The 16,283-nt window shown below is 46.1% G+C and overlaps 1 protein-coding gene across 1 annotated transcript in view; it reads right to left on the bottom strand.

Annotated features, from left to right (window-relative positions):
- Positions 1–16,283, bottom strand: part of LOC142772337 (ATP-binding cassette sub-family C member 3-like) — a 173,157-nt gene that overhangs the window by 94,652 nt on the left and 62,222 nt on the right. The window contains exon 2 of the mRNA XM_075874535.1: positions 3,164–3,367. Within this exon, the coding sequence (XP_075730650.1) occupies positions 3,164–3,367 (204 nt within the window). The remainder of the gene's footprint in view (positions 1–3,163; positions 3,368–16,283) is intronic.

The following is a 16,283-nucleotide window of genomic DNA, read 5'->3' as shown; positions in this document are numbered from 1 at the left end:
GGCTAGTTGATGAACGAATTATTTCTCGTTGGATCATGTCAGCGACGTTTTCCTCGATAATTTTTCGCTCAGTCAGGGACTCGCGGTACGGGCGGCGATGTACAATAGATGTTACCTCCGTCTGAATGCGCTGCGCTGCAGTGTTAGTTCGGCTCAACGTTGAGGAGCAGGTGTCGAAAAAATCGGCGTGTTTCGTTAATAACGCAAGCAACTGCTGCGCCTGCATAGCTGTTAAGTCATCACTGATAAGGGCTGTGAAGGGAGAGGATGATCCAGGCCTACTAATAGAACTGTCGTTGGTAGAGGCAGGTTTAATTGGCGTGACGCTGACAGGCTCAGCATCCACAACACAGGCAACTGCAGTGCCCTCTGGCAGGAGAACTTTGTCTGGCGTTTCATTCGTAGCAATGACGAGCGCGGAGCCATGGTGAAAGTGTACGACACCTGATGTAAGGCCTACGCCTTTAGCGGCGCAAGTCGACGAAGGACCCACCAAGACGTCATCATGGTCGATGTCCTTAGAGGTCAGGGTCACAATTCGTTCTTGATGTGGTGGTAGTTCGAGATCTTATTATTTCCGTATTATTTAGGTCCGTATTATTTAGGTCCGTATTATTTAGATGCAGAATCTGAAGTCCGCATTATTTAGGTGCAGAATCCGTTCCCCACAACATATAGCGGCTGAAAAAGAAGATAGGAAGTCCAATCCAAAAATTAGCTGGTTAGAGCACCAGGTATTCACATCGAACTGGATGTAATGCAAAATGTCATCAATAAAAACACGAGCAGTACAAAGAGCAAAAGGGCAGATAGTGTTCCTCTGGACTTCGACTAGATTGGGTCCATTATAAGGTGTGATCATTTTTTTCAGGCGTTTGCACAAATCATACCTAATCACAGAAACTGTAGCACCGGTGTCCACCAAAGCGTCCACGAGAACTCCTTCCACTATTACAGAAACTATGTTGAACGGGCGTGCTGGAGGAATATGAGTCCTACTGTTACATGCAGTTTCTCCTCCGAAAACTGCATCATTTAGTTTTCCGACCGATTGCCAGTCGTAAATGAGGCTGGCCGAAGAGGAAAGGAGGAGCGACGAAAGGGCGAAGGTGATCGGCATCGGCTTGAACGGTAAGTGTTCCGCGTCTCAGTCGACGCGGGCGGAGATGGAAGCGCTGCTGTCCAGATGTTCTTACGCCGGGCGTAAGAATCCCCACTGGAAAAGTCTCGTTCACGCCTGTCGTACCCGCGACGGTCGTCCTGCTGGCGCTTGCGGCAAAAGCGCGATATTTGGCCACGATATACTTAGTAAAAGCATGTTGGGCGAGACGGGCGCAAAGGCGGGTAGTGGAGGGCGTTCGTCGCACCAGGAGATAGCGCACTCAAGTGGACAGACGGAGGGTCGAATGGCATTGGCCGGAAGTGGACCGGTGGTGCAGCAGCAACCGACGTGAATGATGGCAGTGGCGAAGTAGAGTTTACGTTGCGACGAGGCGTGGCCGCAACTTGCCCGCACGTTGGAGGGATAGACGGAGGTGGCTGTACGTAGGTTGGACCGCTGAATGATGTCAGTTCCTCTCTTACGATGTCACGCAGCGCCATGCTTGAAGGCTGTCTGACAGATGGAGAAGGTGACGAGATGCCCATTGATTGGAGTTCTTCGCGTGTGATCTCCCGTATCATGTCACGAAGGTCCCGGTCTGCTGTACGGTGTTCACTATTGCCCGACTAAAGGCGAACAGAATCAAGTTCGTCGAGACGCTGACACGTAGAGATGACGTCAGTGACAGTAGAAGAATTCTGGGCAACAAGAGCATTGTAGGCAAAGCTTCCGATGCCCTTCAGGGTGTGGCGCAGCTTGTCCAACTAGGACATCGAAGAATTGACGTGCCGACAAAGCTCAAGGACATCCTCGATGTAAGATGTGTGTGACTCACCAGGATGTTGTTGGCGAGTATTTAGGGCCCTCGTCGCTAGAGTGGATTGAACGGCTCGCGTGCCGAATACTTGGCAAAGCTCCTGCTTGAAAGCAGGCCAGTCGGTAAAATTTATCTCATGGTTCAAGAACCATGTCTTGACAACGCCAGCGAGCACCTACTCGGCGGAGCTTGTTGGAGTCATCCCAGTGATTACATGCGCTTACTCGCTCGTAGTTATCGACCCAGTCCTGCACATCTTCGCTGCGGAGACCAGCGAAGATCGGAGGGTCACGCTGGTGGTTTACGATGTAAAGAGAGGGGGCTTGCGGTGCAGAGACGGGAGCAGAAAGGGCATCCACCCACTCACTCTGAGACATGTTGGCGGACTGAGGGTCCAAGCGGCGGCCTGAACGGAGCTCCAGCGAGTAGGCGTTGTGAAGAGAGGTGCTGGGATCGTCAATCCGCCTCCACCACGTATGACGACTTGGTTGTAACGAGGTTTATTGGCCGTGAACTCGGGAATGAACAAGCGCAATGGACCCGAAGATGAAGCGCACGTTCAAGGTCGATGATGATTGTCAGCCCGAACTGGTGATGATGACTGACTGCTGTTCAGATGAGGATGAAGCAGATAATAGATGCCTCCAATATATTATATATATATATATATATATATATATATATATATATGTGTGTGTGTGTGTGTGTGTGTGTGTGCGTGTGTGTGTGTGTGTGTGTGTGTGTATACCGAAAACGTGATGCTGTATCCGCGCAAAAGCAGCAGTCAAACGTATGGAGCAATTTTTCTTGTCTTGGCTGCGGGTCCAGTGAGTGCTCAGTGCTCTTTGAAAATTTTCTTTGAACCTTGCTGCAGTAGTGATTCTTGAGTAGTGCGTAGCTCTTCTTCAGCTGTGCTGTTCTTCATCGTTTTCACCACAGCGAAATTTCAGTTTGGCAAACTGAATCGGCCGATTTATTCACCTGTGTTTGCTTCGAAACAGAAAAATATGAGAAGAGACAAGTGACAGAAGTGGCCGTTACCCAAGTAGAAGTTACAGTCTGTTCGAGGGAGAGGCAAAAAACATGAAGTACGACGGAAACAATCGCACACTCATAGACCAGGCATTAAAGAAAGTATCGGGGTGAGCTAAGAGATAAACGGTCTTTCAAGGACACTGCTCCGCAGTATTTTTTTATGATAAGAAAATTGAGTGAGGATTGTTGTTCGTGTTAAAAGTACTTACCAGAGAGCCAGCGGCACCGGTGAATGCCTCGAGGACTCCACTGATGACGTCCACCTTCAGGACACAACACAGTTCGTCTGCCCTGAGTGCTTCTAGAACCTTGGCGTGGTCGCGTTCCCACGCGTACATCTTGACGGTGCGTATTGAGTTCAAGAGCTCCAACATGCGCTTCAGTCGTTCATCCCGCTTTTTCAGGCTCACTCGCTGTGCAAAATAAAAAGACGCCGATAAAGTACATCTATCTATCTATCTATCTATCTATCTATCTATCTATCTATCTATCTATCTATCTATCTATCTATCTATCTATCTATCTATCTATCTATCTATCTATCTATCTATCTGTCTATCTATCTATCTATCTGTCTATCTATCTATCTATCTATCTATCTATCTATCTATCTGTCTATCTATCTGTCTGTCTGTCTGTCTGTCTGTCTGTCTGTCTGTCTGTCTGTCTGTCTGTCTGTCTGTCTGTCTGTCTGTGTGATGGAGTGTGCAAAATTCGAAGTGCATGCCGTGAAGAAGTTGGAAGGCAAGGATGAAAAAGCTGGTGCGGACGTGAACAAACAAGCAATAAATGACCAAGCTCTAATGTGACGCAGACGCACTGATTGTTCGAAGCACGCGCGAGGGAGAGAAAAGAAAGAAAAGTGACAGCGGTGGCCGGAAGAAGATGAGCCACGCATCAGGGTGATACGGTATCAGACCCGAGCCTACGCTGCTACCTCCGTCGACTGGTGACGTGAGGGACTCCAGGGATACCTAGCGTCGCTGACGTTCCCGTGCCCATTGACAGGCTTGAGCTGCCAAATTCGGGCTCGAGATCAGCTGAATGACGTTGTCTGGACGGTATTCTACCTGGCAGCCAGCGCATCAAATGCGGCATCAGCTGGTCCAGCGTCCGCCGCCAGCCTAGGAAGGCTGCCATTTGCGTAGCAGCCCAACGCCGACGCCAAATACGACGACGACAGCGTCAACCTCTGTGCGTCACACCCATGCTTCCATTTAATGACGTAGGTCCCCGTTCCTTCACGACTTTTCACGACCAACTCTCTTTAAAGACTAAGGGGGAGGACTCAACGATTACAAACTAAGCTACAGCTTGAATTTTGTTGTAACTTTATCCGTCGGGTAGGCCCAGTTGTAATTATTGGTGTTACAAGCTATTGAGTTATTGCTATTGAATGCTGGTTTCAAACAGACTCGTCCTTAGGGAAGTGTCCCGAAATGACACCTCCAACCTCTCTGTGTGACAGAACGTGCACGTTGTGCGAAGAAAAACCGTAGCGTAACAGTCTTTCTGTCTCAGTGCAGTTACAACATTCTCGAGCGAAATCATTTTTCCAAAGGTGTCGCAGTCGGCCACTCCGTAGAATTCAGTTCTTTTAGTTCCCAAGCGCCACGTTGTAAGGGATGAAGTTTGGCGGGTCTTGTTACGGAAGCTTGCTTGCGCCGTCATCCACACAGCCAATAGTTTTCAGTCAGGGACGCGTTCGTCCAAGATGGAACCTATGTTTATTTCAACCATAAGTGACTGCGTGAACGAAATCATCAACTTATCCACTGCCTTCGGCTTTTATGGCGTTTCGTCTGCCAAGTGACACTCAGACTTGAAGAGGGCGGTGACAGCTGCTCCCGCGAATAAGCTGCTGAGAACTTTCAGCTATCTACCCTTCAGATAAGGAGCAGAATAGGGGCGTTGATGTGATCAGCAGCTTGACTGAAATGCGCTATAACGAGGTCGAGCGAAGCACACAGATATATACCCGACCAACACAACGAATACTCCATTTTGTAATGCAAAAAGAAGAGACAGAGTTTGGAAAAGGCGTGGAGAAAAGGCAATGACCTTAATGAAGAGGTTTTTTGCTGACCCGAACACTTGCATCGGCCAATGGCTGCGTTCAGGTGCTGGATTCATCACAGATGTTACAGCGACGTTGTCTCACTCTGTTTAACCACGCTCAAAAAAGGGGTGTTCTCGATGTACCTGTCATGTTACTCGGAGACCGACCACAGTGAACAGGTCAACCAACCTGACACGCGAGCATCAGCACACCCCCAGGAGAAAGTAAGGCTTGCCTCCGACCAAGAGCCGATACCAGCGTGAGAGCATTCCGGTAGAGAGGTTCACGCAGAATGACGTCTGCCACTACGAAGGGCGCAACGTAGCAATGTATAGCATCAGCAACGTCCTGAACTAGAGAGAGGGAGATTTGTCTTCGAATTCTCTGTTCAGATAATAATGGGAGAAGAGAATTTTCTGACTGAACATTTATGGCTTAACCGATGACTCACAAAAAGTGACGCTGGGAGCACTCGTCAGATTTTTTACATGACAGGGTTTTACCCGGGGTACACCACTGCTCCCCTGTTGTATTTCCATCACAGATATGACGTTCTTAAGCATGTACTTACAGTTTGCAAAAAAATTGGCAGAAGCGACCTACAGTGGGAATCGATGACATGCGAAGCCTGAATGGGAAATGTTGATATGTCACTTTAGAATCAGCACAACGTTACGAGGTTGAGATAAATTTTGCCGTACATGTCTTCTGTGATATGATTATCCTGTTTGGATGTGTCGTTCACCTTCCTCATCTATTCACGTCACGTGATAACAAGTTCAGTACTTTGGAGCTAGTGAAACAGCCGCAAGCACGCTATGAGCGTGGTATGTTTTCATGTTCTTACATGACACGCGTGTAAGGATTATCATGTTTGCACCATTAATATATTTCGTCATTCATTGACTTCACGTAACACCAAATTTTGTATATGTGGAGCTAGCAAAATGGCCGCGAGCGCATCACGAAGGGCCCAATATACTCCGATGTAGCGTTGGCGCGGGTGCACGCTGGTCACAGTGACGCTATGTTAGCGAAATGCGAGCACACTATTGTGAGACGCCGGGCGCGACCAGCGTCCGTCGACGCGGCCCGACGGCAACCAGCACGAAATGCGACATGCTGCATTTAGCGCCAATGCGTTGCCCACATAACACTGCGTCTCTCCCTTTTCGAAACGAAGGGAGGCTAGGCGCGCTGAAACGCACATGCATCAAAGAAACGTAGCGCGGCACGCGCCTGCGAGTATATGGCAGGATCAGCGCCTGGCATCGCAACGCCGACGTGACGCGACGAAGTGAACGCCAGCGAGCACGCACAGTACGTCACGTTAAAATGTATTGGCGCTTTCACTGTGGCATGTAGCCATGTTCCCACATGACACGCATCTTATGATTATCATGTTCGCACCAGTCAATTACTATCGTCGTCCGTTGGCGTCACGTAATACCAAATTAGGCATAGGTGAAGCTAGCAAAACGGCCGCGAGCACATCATCAGTGTGGCATGTAGTCAAGCTGTTACATGACACGCATGTCGTGGTTATCATGTTTGTATGTGTCATATACCTATGTCATCCATTCGCGTTGCGTGATACCGAGTTTCGTACATGTGAAGCTAGGGAAACAGCCGTGAACGCATCATGAGCGTGGCATGTAGTCGTGTTGTTACATGACACGTATCTAATGTTTCGCGTTTGTACCAGTATCACACCTTCATCATCCATTCACGTCCCGTAATACCAAATTTGATATACGTGAAGCAAGCAAAACGGCTGTCAGCGCATCATGAGCGTGGCATGTAGTCATGTTGTTAGAAGACACGCATCTCATGAATATCTTGTTTGCACCAGTCATTTACCTTCATCATCCATTCACCTACTGTATTACCAAATTTGGTATATGTGACGCTAGCGAAACGACCGCGAGCACATCATGAGCGTGGGATGTAGTCATGTTACATGACACGCATGTCATGATTTTCATGTTACATTCTGTCACTTGTGTTTGCCATGTAATCATGCCATACCATATCAGTTTTGTAACATGCTTTGTGACCGGAACCACCGCTAGTGCTGCAGGACCATGAAAAGTAAATTATGACATTCATGACATACATGTCATACTTTTCATGTCATAACATGCAAATATGTTCTTTATACAGCCATGTTATGCCACACCAAGTTTGGTATTGATACCATAATCCAAACGACCAGGAGAGCTAACAGTCGTAGGTGGATAGATAGATAGAAAGATAGATAGATAGATAGATAGATAGATAGATAGATAGATACACTTAACGTCGCCGAAGTTCGCTAAGAAAAGCTTCGCAATGAAAAAAAGCCAAAAGGAAATGATACGCAGCAGGGCGCCGAACCAGTCACCTCGCGGTCTTCAGCGAGCGATGCTAATCACTGAGCCACAGAGTGGGCCCTTGCTGGTGTGTAAACGGCAAGCAATTTGTATGCACCATGTACCGCTTGTTGTCCTCGCATTTCAGCAATGTCAACGCGTTTTTGTCATGAGCACTGTAGCGGCCGGGGTTTGCAGGTACCGGAAGTTCGTGATGAAGTTGTCAAGGCAGGAGGAAGAGAGACGTGAAGAGGGTTTATTTACATTATGTACATGGTGAGCTATCGTACAGGACGAGCTCTTTCTTACATGGCGAGTTTTTGAATCTGGCGTTCCTCTACATGGCACTTCTTCGAATGAGCCGGGTGGCTCATTATGAAAGGTATGTTGTCCCCAGATCCCTAAATCAGGAAGCACGTGCAGATGGTACTGGCCCATCACAGATCCCACACAACTGTTGAGGGGGACGAGCATGCACGGCCCACGTGAACTTCCAATAATGAGGCGTCATCACTGCATTCCAAGATTGCGCTAGCGAGGCTCTTTCTCGTCGTGCGTACGCCGCTGGTCAAGGGGTCCCAAGCTCATGACAGCATACATCAAAGGGTCCGCTGATCTGTTCGCTTAATTAGCGGGACGATTCGCGGCAGCCGCCGCGGTCTCTGCCAAAGAAGACGCTTTTTTTGTTGTACTCTCTCAAACTGCGTACAGGGTCGTGGCGTCACGACGTCCCATCTTCCGGCTAAGAGGGATAATACCTGACGGCCCTAGGTAGCTGGCCGGTCGGCTGCTTGTTTGAGCGTCGGTCCCAACAGTAGCCAGATTGCACGACGGGTGCGTGTTGGGCGCGCACGCTCCCAATGTTGTCGCGTTGCGCACCAGGCCGGGCGTCGCTATGCGTGGTCGCCTCCAAAAGGCATGGTCAGAGTGTGTATATACGTTCTCTAGCGCGGTGGCTAACTCGTGCGTGCGCTTTTCTCGGAATTTTGGCGCTTTCAATCTTTTATACTTCCATGGCAACTTGGCCTTGAAGTTACACTGATTAAACAGAGCACTAACGTTATTTCCTTCGCGGCCGTGGCCACGTTTACCAAAAGGAACGCGCTGCTTGCACACAAAGAAATAGGAATCGTGACAGTTGCTCACGCTCATCCTGTGTATATCTGCGCGTTGATTTCGTGCGTCTCTCTGTGTGAGCAGCGTGCTGAAGGTGTTGGGCTGGGACAGTTGTTTTTCCCCGCTCACCCAGGGTGTGCGCATTTGGAGCGCGCTTTCTAGTTGAGATGTGCGCTGCAAGCTTCGAGCTGCTTGTCATTCTTCGCGGAACAATATAATTTGTTGCTGTAGCATTCACTCCTTCGCCTTTTTGGCGAAGCAGTGCACAATGAACGCTCAACTACTTCTGACAAGACACGTTTTACTTTCGTGTGATAACAATTCCTAAAGAAAAGAGAGATAAGCCACGTTTTTTTTCTGTATCCCTGGTGATGATTTTCCAGCATAATGTTTGTGAACATTGATGAATAGCGTCGCCAAAACAAAGCTATTGTGAAGTCAGCATGAGAGATAACTCCAATGAGCAAACAGGGGCTTCGCGCTACGACAAAGCTTTTACGTGTGGCTATGCTGTTCAATGATTTCGTGGATGAGCAGGTATGTCTTTAAGATCTGTTCAGTGAACAGCGAAAATCAATAAATCAATCAACCAGCCAAACTTCACTATTATCATTAAAATCGTGAATTATTAGTGAAGTATTTCACTATAATAGAGAATATAACCAGCCCAACTTCACTATAAGGACGCTGGACATAGGGGTGGCTCGCAGAAACATTACGAAAGAAATTGGCCAACAACTCAACTAAATGGTAGACGAAGACAGTGCTTAACAGCGCAAACTATAGGAGGGGATCCACCACCAGTGTTTAAAATCTGCCTGTTGATGCTATCTTTGCGCACATGGCTTAACACAGGGTGTAATGTCCTGTTGTCTGCGCTGTTAAGCACTTTCTTCGTCTACCATGCAGCACCAACCGACCCAATCAAGCACCTTGTTAAAACTCAACTGAAATTCAAGTAGTACTTGTATAACGACCACAGTGGTACTCTGCTGAAACTCATATGATGAGAAAAAACGTAAAAAAATGACCCATCAATCCATCATAGGAACATGTGCAACACTTCAGTAATATTCGTCTACACGCAATTGAGTAGTTTATTAAATTACTTTGCGCCATGCAAGCACTTTTGGCATCTGTCTACCTATCTAGCTAGCTGTCAAGTCACCTACATCTTGGTGCTCTCCTGATCATTTCCTTAATTTGGGTAAACCAAAATAAGTGTGGAAGGATAGAAGGGTTCGACAATTACTCTCAAGCGTCATGAAATGGATAATGTCCAAACACCTTCGCGTACGTCATGAAACCCTTTTCGTCCAACAGTTGCACATATCCGTGGACGGGTATGTGCCACAATTACGCTGGTGGTGGTGATTGACAGTTTATTTTTACCCAAGAAGGAAAAGAACAGACCTGAGTAATTTCAATGCGTGAGCCTTAAAAAAGCTTACACTGGCTGCTTTGACCAAACGAATGTAAAGAAAAGTGTGAGGGTCTCCACAGAAATATAATCGCAGCATTCTGCGCAGCAAACAACTATTCTACCACAGAACCAAACAAGGTCTCATGATGTCTTTTTGAATAGACCATATTGTTCATAAGCCATCAACTGGGGATGCAGTGTTGGCTTTGCAATTTTATAAACATTACATATTTACTTCGGCGACACAGCCGTTGGTCAAGTTAGGATCAACGGTAGCTAGGCGCAATGCACTGCAGGTGATTAACAGTTTATATCAGCCAAGGAACGGTGCGTAAGATTTTGATCATTTTATTTCGAGAGCGTTGAGAAAAATCAATGCAACTTTACGTAGTTAACAACGAGTGGGCGAAGCTATAGTTTCTAAGGGCTATAACGTCTGCGTTCAAGTCGCTGACTTGTAGAAAGGACGGACAGGTGGACTAATGTACGTGCACATGGATGAACAGATGATCATGTGTACCTATAAATGGTCGTACGGATGAATAAATGGACGCACTGATTGAAGGCGCAGGTCATCATGTACTGTGCTGTCGGGGCAATCAAGTATTCTGCCTCAGATGCAGGCTAGGTGTGCGAACTGCTTTCAAGAAAACCATAATATTCTTGAAACGTCAATTGTGGTGGCAGTGCTGGCTATATAATCTAATAAATATAACATACGTACTCCATACAGCTGCCAATTAGGGTCAACGACAATTGCACTGGAGTGCCATCCCCTAAAGTCCATCTATTTAGCAGTGTCTAGGAATACTAATACCCATGCTAATACCCGTGTTGCTGTTTGCCGTGTTCAAGATGTGTCTGTTCGTACAACACTTTTACACATATTTAGCGCCGTTTTTTAACGTTTCGCTTAATAAAAAACACAATACAGCCACCTTGCATCCGCATGTTTCCCATCACATTGATTCCCAAGGCACATTTGATCTGCTGATCGTTGTTTTTTGTTTATTGCCTACTGCTATGTGGAAGACTGTGCAATGTTTATTCGTATTTGGCAGCTATAACATCACTTGAGGTAGATGCACTCTCGTTGACGCCTAGTGGGACGTCTCCATTAGGACTACTAGCTTGCCCACGTTCATGAATTAACCAGTGTGGTAGATTAAGTTGCTAACATATACCTAGACACACCGTATCGTAAGTCTCACGCAAAGACGGCATCTACACGACCATTTTAAACACTGGTGGTGGATACGCACATGTGCACATTTTCAAAGCGTTCTTTTTTAGGAAAAAGGCCAGATGGTGTAATCTTCTGTGAAATAGGAAAAATACGCCTGTACTCATTCATACACTATCAGGCTGCGTTTCAGCAACACGGCACGCGAAAATTCGTTGCTTAAGCTGCTAATGCGCGGAGGCGTTTCACGTCCGGCTGGCTTCTTACCACTCCACAGAGGCATAGCATTCACCCCGTAGGGCTTCCTGAAATAATTTAGAGGGAACCCTGGCACTGCAACCGTTCAGCCACCACGGGAATGACACGCTTTCGCCACAAATAACACACACAAAAAGTAAAGAAACACTCAACGACAAGCACAAGCGGCATTGAGTGTTCATTTGCTTTGTGCGTGTGTTATTTGCGGCCAAAGCATGTCATTAGGCAACTACCAACTAGGCCAACGATCAGTATTGTTACATCATGGGAATGTTAGGTGGTACCAGAATTCACCTAGTCTTCATCACGACGCGCTTCAAACGCAATTGTGCGTTTGTTTATTGTTGCGTTTTAGTTTTGTTTAAAATAAAATAATAGAAGGTTTCGAACTTCGTAACTCGATTTGAATTGGTGAGCCTAAAAGAATGGCAGGATACGGAACATGATAAGGAACATGAAAAGAATACGGCTCTCTAGTGTAATTGCTAAGCATTCGCTGATTATCATCTTGTGGCGAAGCACCTTTAAGCATCACAAAGCCAAACGAAGCCGACACTACCAAGATTAGACAAAAGTGTGAGTATCCATCATTCTCATGCTCGGTCAAGTGCTGTGCATCGCAGCTCCCATATATGCCAGCACCATAGTTCGTGCTAGTGTATTTAAAGTAAATATGATTCATCCGTTCACATTGTTGCCTTTGAGAAGCGCCTTTTACAGCTGTTTATTCAGCTGGAGCTATCAGTTGTCAAGCGGAAGGCACGTAGCAAAAGACCCTTTGTTCATGTCGAAGATGCACTGCTCGAACAACGAGCCGTTGCATGCGAAACGAAGCGAAAGGCAAACAACGTAACTGTGTCTGGGTGTTGTGTTTAATTATTGATGTTTGATGTTTTGTGGCGCAAGGGCCATTTCTTGGCCAAAGAGCACCAGTTCTTCTTACTAGAGATATGGACAATGATTGTGATAAGCGGCTGTATACGGGCCGTAATTTTCCTCGCACTAGAGCGGGTAAAATCATAGAAGTAATAAAATTATGACCGTGCCGTGAAAGGTGTATGGTGTTGATGAATGACAAAACTTTGTTGTAATAAAAACGATGGTGGACAAGTATGCCATTAGCACAAGTGCCTCACTCGTTCACACCCTTGCGTCCAAGGGCCGTGAGGCAAGTGCTTTATTGAGTGCAGTCCCCGCAGCGGAGCGCTCTCTGGAGAGGTCGTGCAACAGAATGCCCGGGTATATGATGTGAAAGATAAGAATTTCTTTAAAAAACGCTAACAATGATTTATGACAAAAAAGTGGGGCCCTACCGACGAATATTGCAGGATGGAGGGGTATCTGTTGTCGGTAAGGTAACGGAAAGTGTTGCTTCGCAGCGCTTCTATTTTTTTACACTGGATTAAATTGTTAAGTACAGTGAGTGCTTCTCCACATCTATCACACAAAGGTGGATCGCCCCGAGAAAAAAAGAAACGAACGTGTTGTATGTGTTTGTCATGTTCTTAACCTTGCAAGGATTACTTCTGTGTGGCTTGACTTTCATACTGGCGGCCAATGACCAAGTTGCGGCTTGATTACATGCAATTTACTATCTGTGTGCGCATTCCATTTGCACTGCCTATTACCCCTGAGCTTTCGCTTAAGAACAGCTTTCAAGTCGAGTGCAGGAATCGGAATCGAAGTGTTGATACCGGTTTTGTTGGTGGATCCAGCTAGCTGGTCCACCAGAATATTACCTGGTATTTTGCGGTGACCTGGCACCCAGCAGACAATGACATGCTGCTTGGATGAGTAGACTGTGCATAAAAGCAAATAAAGCAAGACAAGCACAGAGTTCTTTGTGCTTTTAGGTGATTTCAGAGCTTTTACTACGCTCAGGAAATCTGTTTATATTATTGCCTTCTGTAGTTTTAGTTATTTATTGTGTTGACCAGCCGCAAGTATCGCATAAGCTTCGCCAGTAAAAATGCTTGAATCAGGGTGCAGAACGCCGGCGTCTAAAAAGGATGGGCCTACGGCTGTGTACGAGACAGATGTGTTAGACTTTGAAGCATCCGTAAAGAACTCAGGACATGTGTATTTATGTTGCAGTTCAAGGAAGTATGTCTGGATATGTGCGATTGGTGCATGCTTCGTAACCTCCAGGAAAGACACGTCGCAATCTATTGCCTGCCACTGCCACAGTGGCAGGCATACTACGGGAGCCATCAAACGGTGTTCGAGTGGCACACACTGGTTTCCTTCGCTAGGCCCCACACACGAAGTGAGTAGGGCTGTCTCAAAGAAGTCTGTTTTTCAAACACAGCAAGGTTCGACATGTCATTATTTGTGGAATGTGATGGGTGTGCGTTTACATTAAAATATTATTGTAAGACACGTAATATTTTTATATTTGGTGCAACCATTCGTTCGACTCCACGCACAGGCTTTCCACAGGGCTAGTGCGAAAAGCACGCGTGGAGAGACGGATGCCTAGATAATGAAAAGGGTCAAGCATTTCAAGGGCAGTAGTTGTCGTAGACTGATACGCTATAACCCCATAGTCTAGGCGGGTACGTACAAGGCTTTTATACAAATTCATTCAACACTTCTTGTGGCTTCCCCACGTAGTGCGTGACAACACTTTTAGAATGTTGATAGCTTTTATGCACTTGTTTTTTAAATATTTGATGTGTGCTACGTAGGTTGGCTTGGTGTCCAAGATTATGCCTAAAAATTTGTGTTCAGTATTGACAGAAAGACGTTGACCATGCAGTTGAATATCGGGTTCAGAATGAATGCCTCTCTTCGTCAAAAACCTGAGAAACGTGCTTTTCTGTGCATTCAGACGGAACCCGTTTTCTTCAGCCCTATTAGAGACTTTGTTCGAACCAAGCTGAACCTGGCGCTCACGCATGGCCAGATTACAAGATCTAAAGCCAAGCTGGACTTCATCAACATATGTACAATAAATTATATTGCGGGGTATGCACAAGTGCAAAGAATTCATTTTGATGAGAAAAGGTGTGCAACTAAGTACACCACCTTGAGGCACGCCTGTTTCTTGGACAAATGTTTGGGAAAGAACGCTTGCTACTCGAACATGGAATGTCCGGTTTGACAGGTAGCTTTCGATTATAGTAAACATTCTGCCATGCATGCCAAGGTGCGACAGGTCTGTTAGTATTACAAAGCGTCATGTTGTATCATATGCCTTTTCGATATCAAGAAACACAGAGAGAAAGAATTGCTCATGAACAAAAGCGTTTCTGATCTGTGCTTCGATACGAATAAGGTGGTCGGTGGTGGATCTACTCTCTTGAAAACCAATCTTAAATGGGTCGAGCAAATTTTTCGTTTCAAGGAAATGCACATGTTGGCAGTTTATTATTTTTTTCTAGAAGTACGCATAAGCAGCTTGTAAGCGCATTAGGCCTGTAACTCGATACGAAAGAAGAGTCCTTGTCCTCTTTCAACATGGTAATACCAATATCCTTTTTCCAGGAAATAGGGATAGTGCCAGAGAACCAGATAGCATTGTACAAACAAAGTAAGGTTTTTGAGTTTCGATTGGTAGTTTTTTAACATTTCGTAAACAACACACTCACAACCTGGAGCAGAATCATTGCAGGAGTTCAGTGATGTTCGGAGCTCTGCTAAGCTGAAAGCTTGGTTGTACGCCTCGTATCTAGTACATTTGTGTTCGAGTTTCTGCTTTTCTATTCTTGTTCTGTGTTTTTGGAAAGCGTCAGTATAGTGTGACGAGCTCTACACCCGCTCGAAGTGTACACCGAGGTAGTTCGCCTGATCTTCCAAGGTGTCACCCTGTGTGTTTACGAGTGAAAGTGTGTGTGCTTGTTTTCCTGCTACCCTACCAACCATGTTCTAGACATGGTTGGTAGGGTTCCCTACCCTACCAACCATGCTACCCTACCAACCATGTTCTAGCCTCCTGTGAGTATGAAGTGATCCCTCAAGAAAAATTTTGCCAACTTTCTCTTCTGGCCTGCCGACGCGTTTGACTAGCCCGAGACTTTATTTTCATAAAGATTTAAAGATTTTTGGCTGTCGGTGAGTTCCGAAGCAACATCCATGCTCTGTATTGCTGTTTGCGCGCGTTTCGGCATTCAGAGTTCCACCATGGCACACGCCGTTTTCCAGGGTGTCCATTTGTTTGTGATTTGATTTTGTTGCAGAATCAATGAAAAACGCTGTGAAGTAGTTGACAGCAACATCAATGCTCAAAGTACATATGTCACTTCAACCTATACGAGTGATGATATAAAACCGTTCCCAGTCGGCTCTGTTTATGAGCCATTTGGGAATATGTGGTGCACACTCAGTTGCTGTGGTTGCGCTCAAAACTACGGAGAAGTGGTCACTTCCGTACGGATTACTGATGAATTTTCACTGGAGTAGAGGCACAAGAGACGGAGATACTATGCTCACGTCTATGGATGAGTAGGTAATATTAGTGATATTATAATATGTTGGTTCTTTTCGACTTAGGAGACACGCGCTTGACGAGAGACGGAACGGTTCAATCATTCGACCTCGCGCGTCGCAACGAGAGTCACCCCATAGCCTGCTATATGCTCATTAAAGTCTCCAAAGAGAACATAAGGCTCCGGAAATTGATACAATATTGAGTATAAATCGCGTTTTTGCAGCTGATAGCTAGGAGGAATGTAAATAGTGCAAATCGTGATAAGTGTATCAAAAAGAACCACTCAACAGCCACTGCCTCAAGGGATGTTTGGAGTTGTAAGTGTGTGCATGCAATCCCTTGATTCACTATAATGGCAACTCCTTCGGATAATGTCATAGCATCATCACGGTTCTTTCGTAAAATAACGTATTTACGAAGAAAGTTGGTGTGTTTTGAATTAAGGTGTATTGCTTGTATACATAAAGCTTTTGGCGAGTGTTCGTGTGAAAGTTCTTGGATGTCGTCAAA

The sequence above is a fragment of the Rhipicephalus microplus genome, chromosome 9 (assembly GCF_043290135.1).
Source record: "Rhipicephalus microplus isolate Deutch F79 chromosome 9, USDA_Rmic, whole genome shotgun sequence".
Taxonomy (NCBI): domain Eukaryota; kingdom Metazoa; phylum Arthropoda; class Arachnida; order Ixodida; family Ixodidae; genus Rhipicephalus; species Rhipicephalus microplus.
This window is presented reverse-complemented; position numbering and strand designations above follow the sequence as displayed.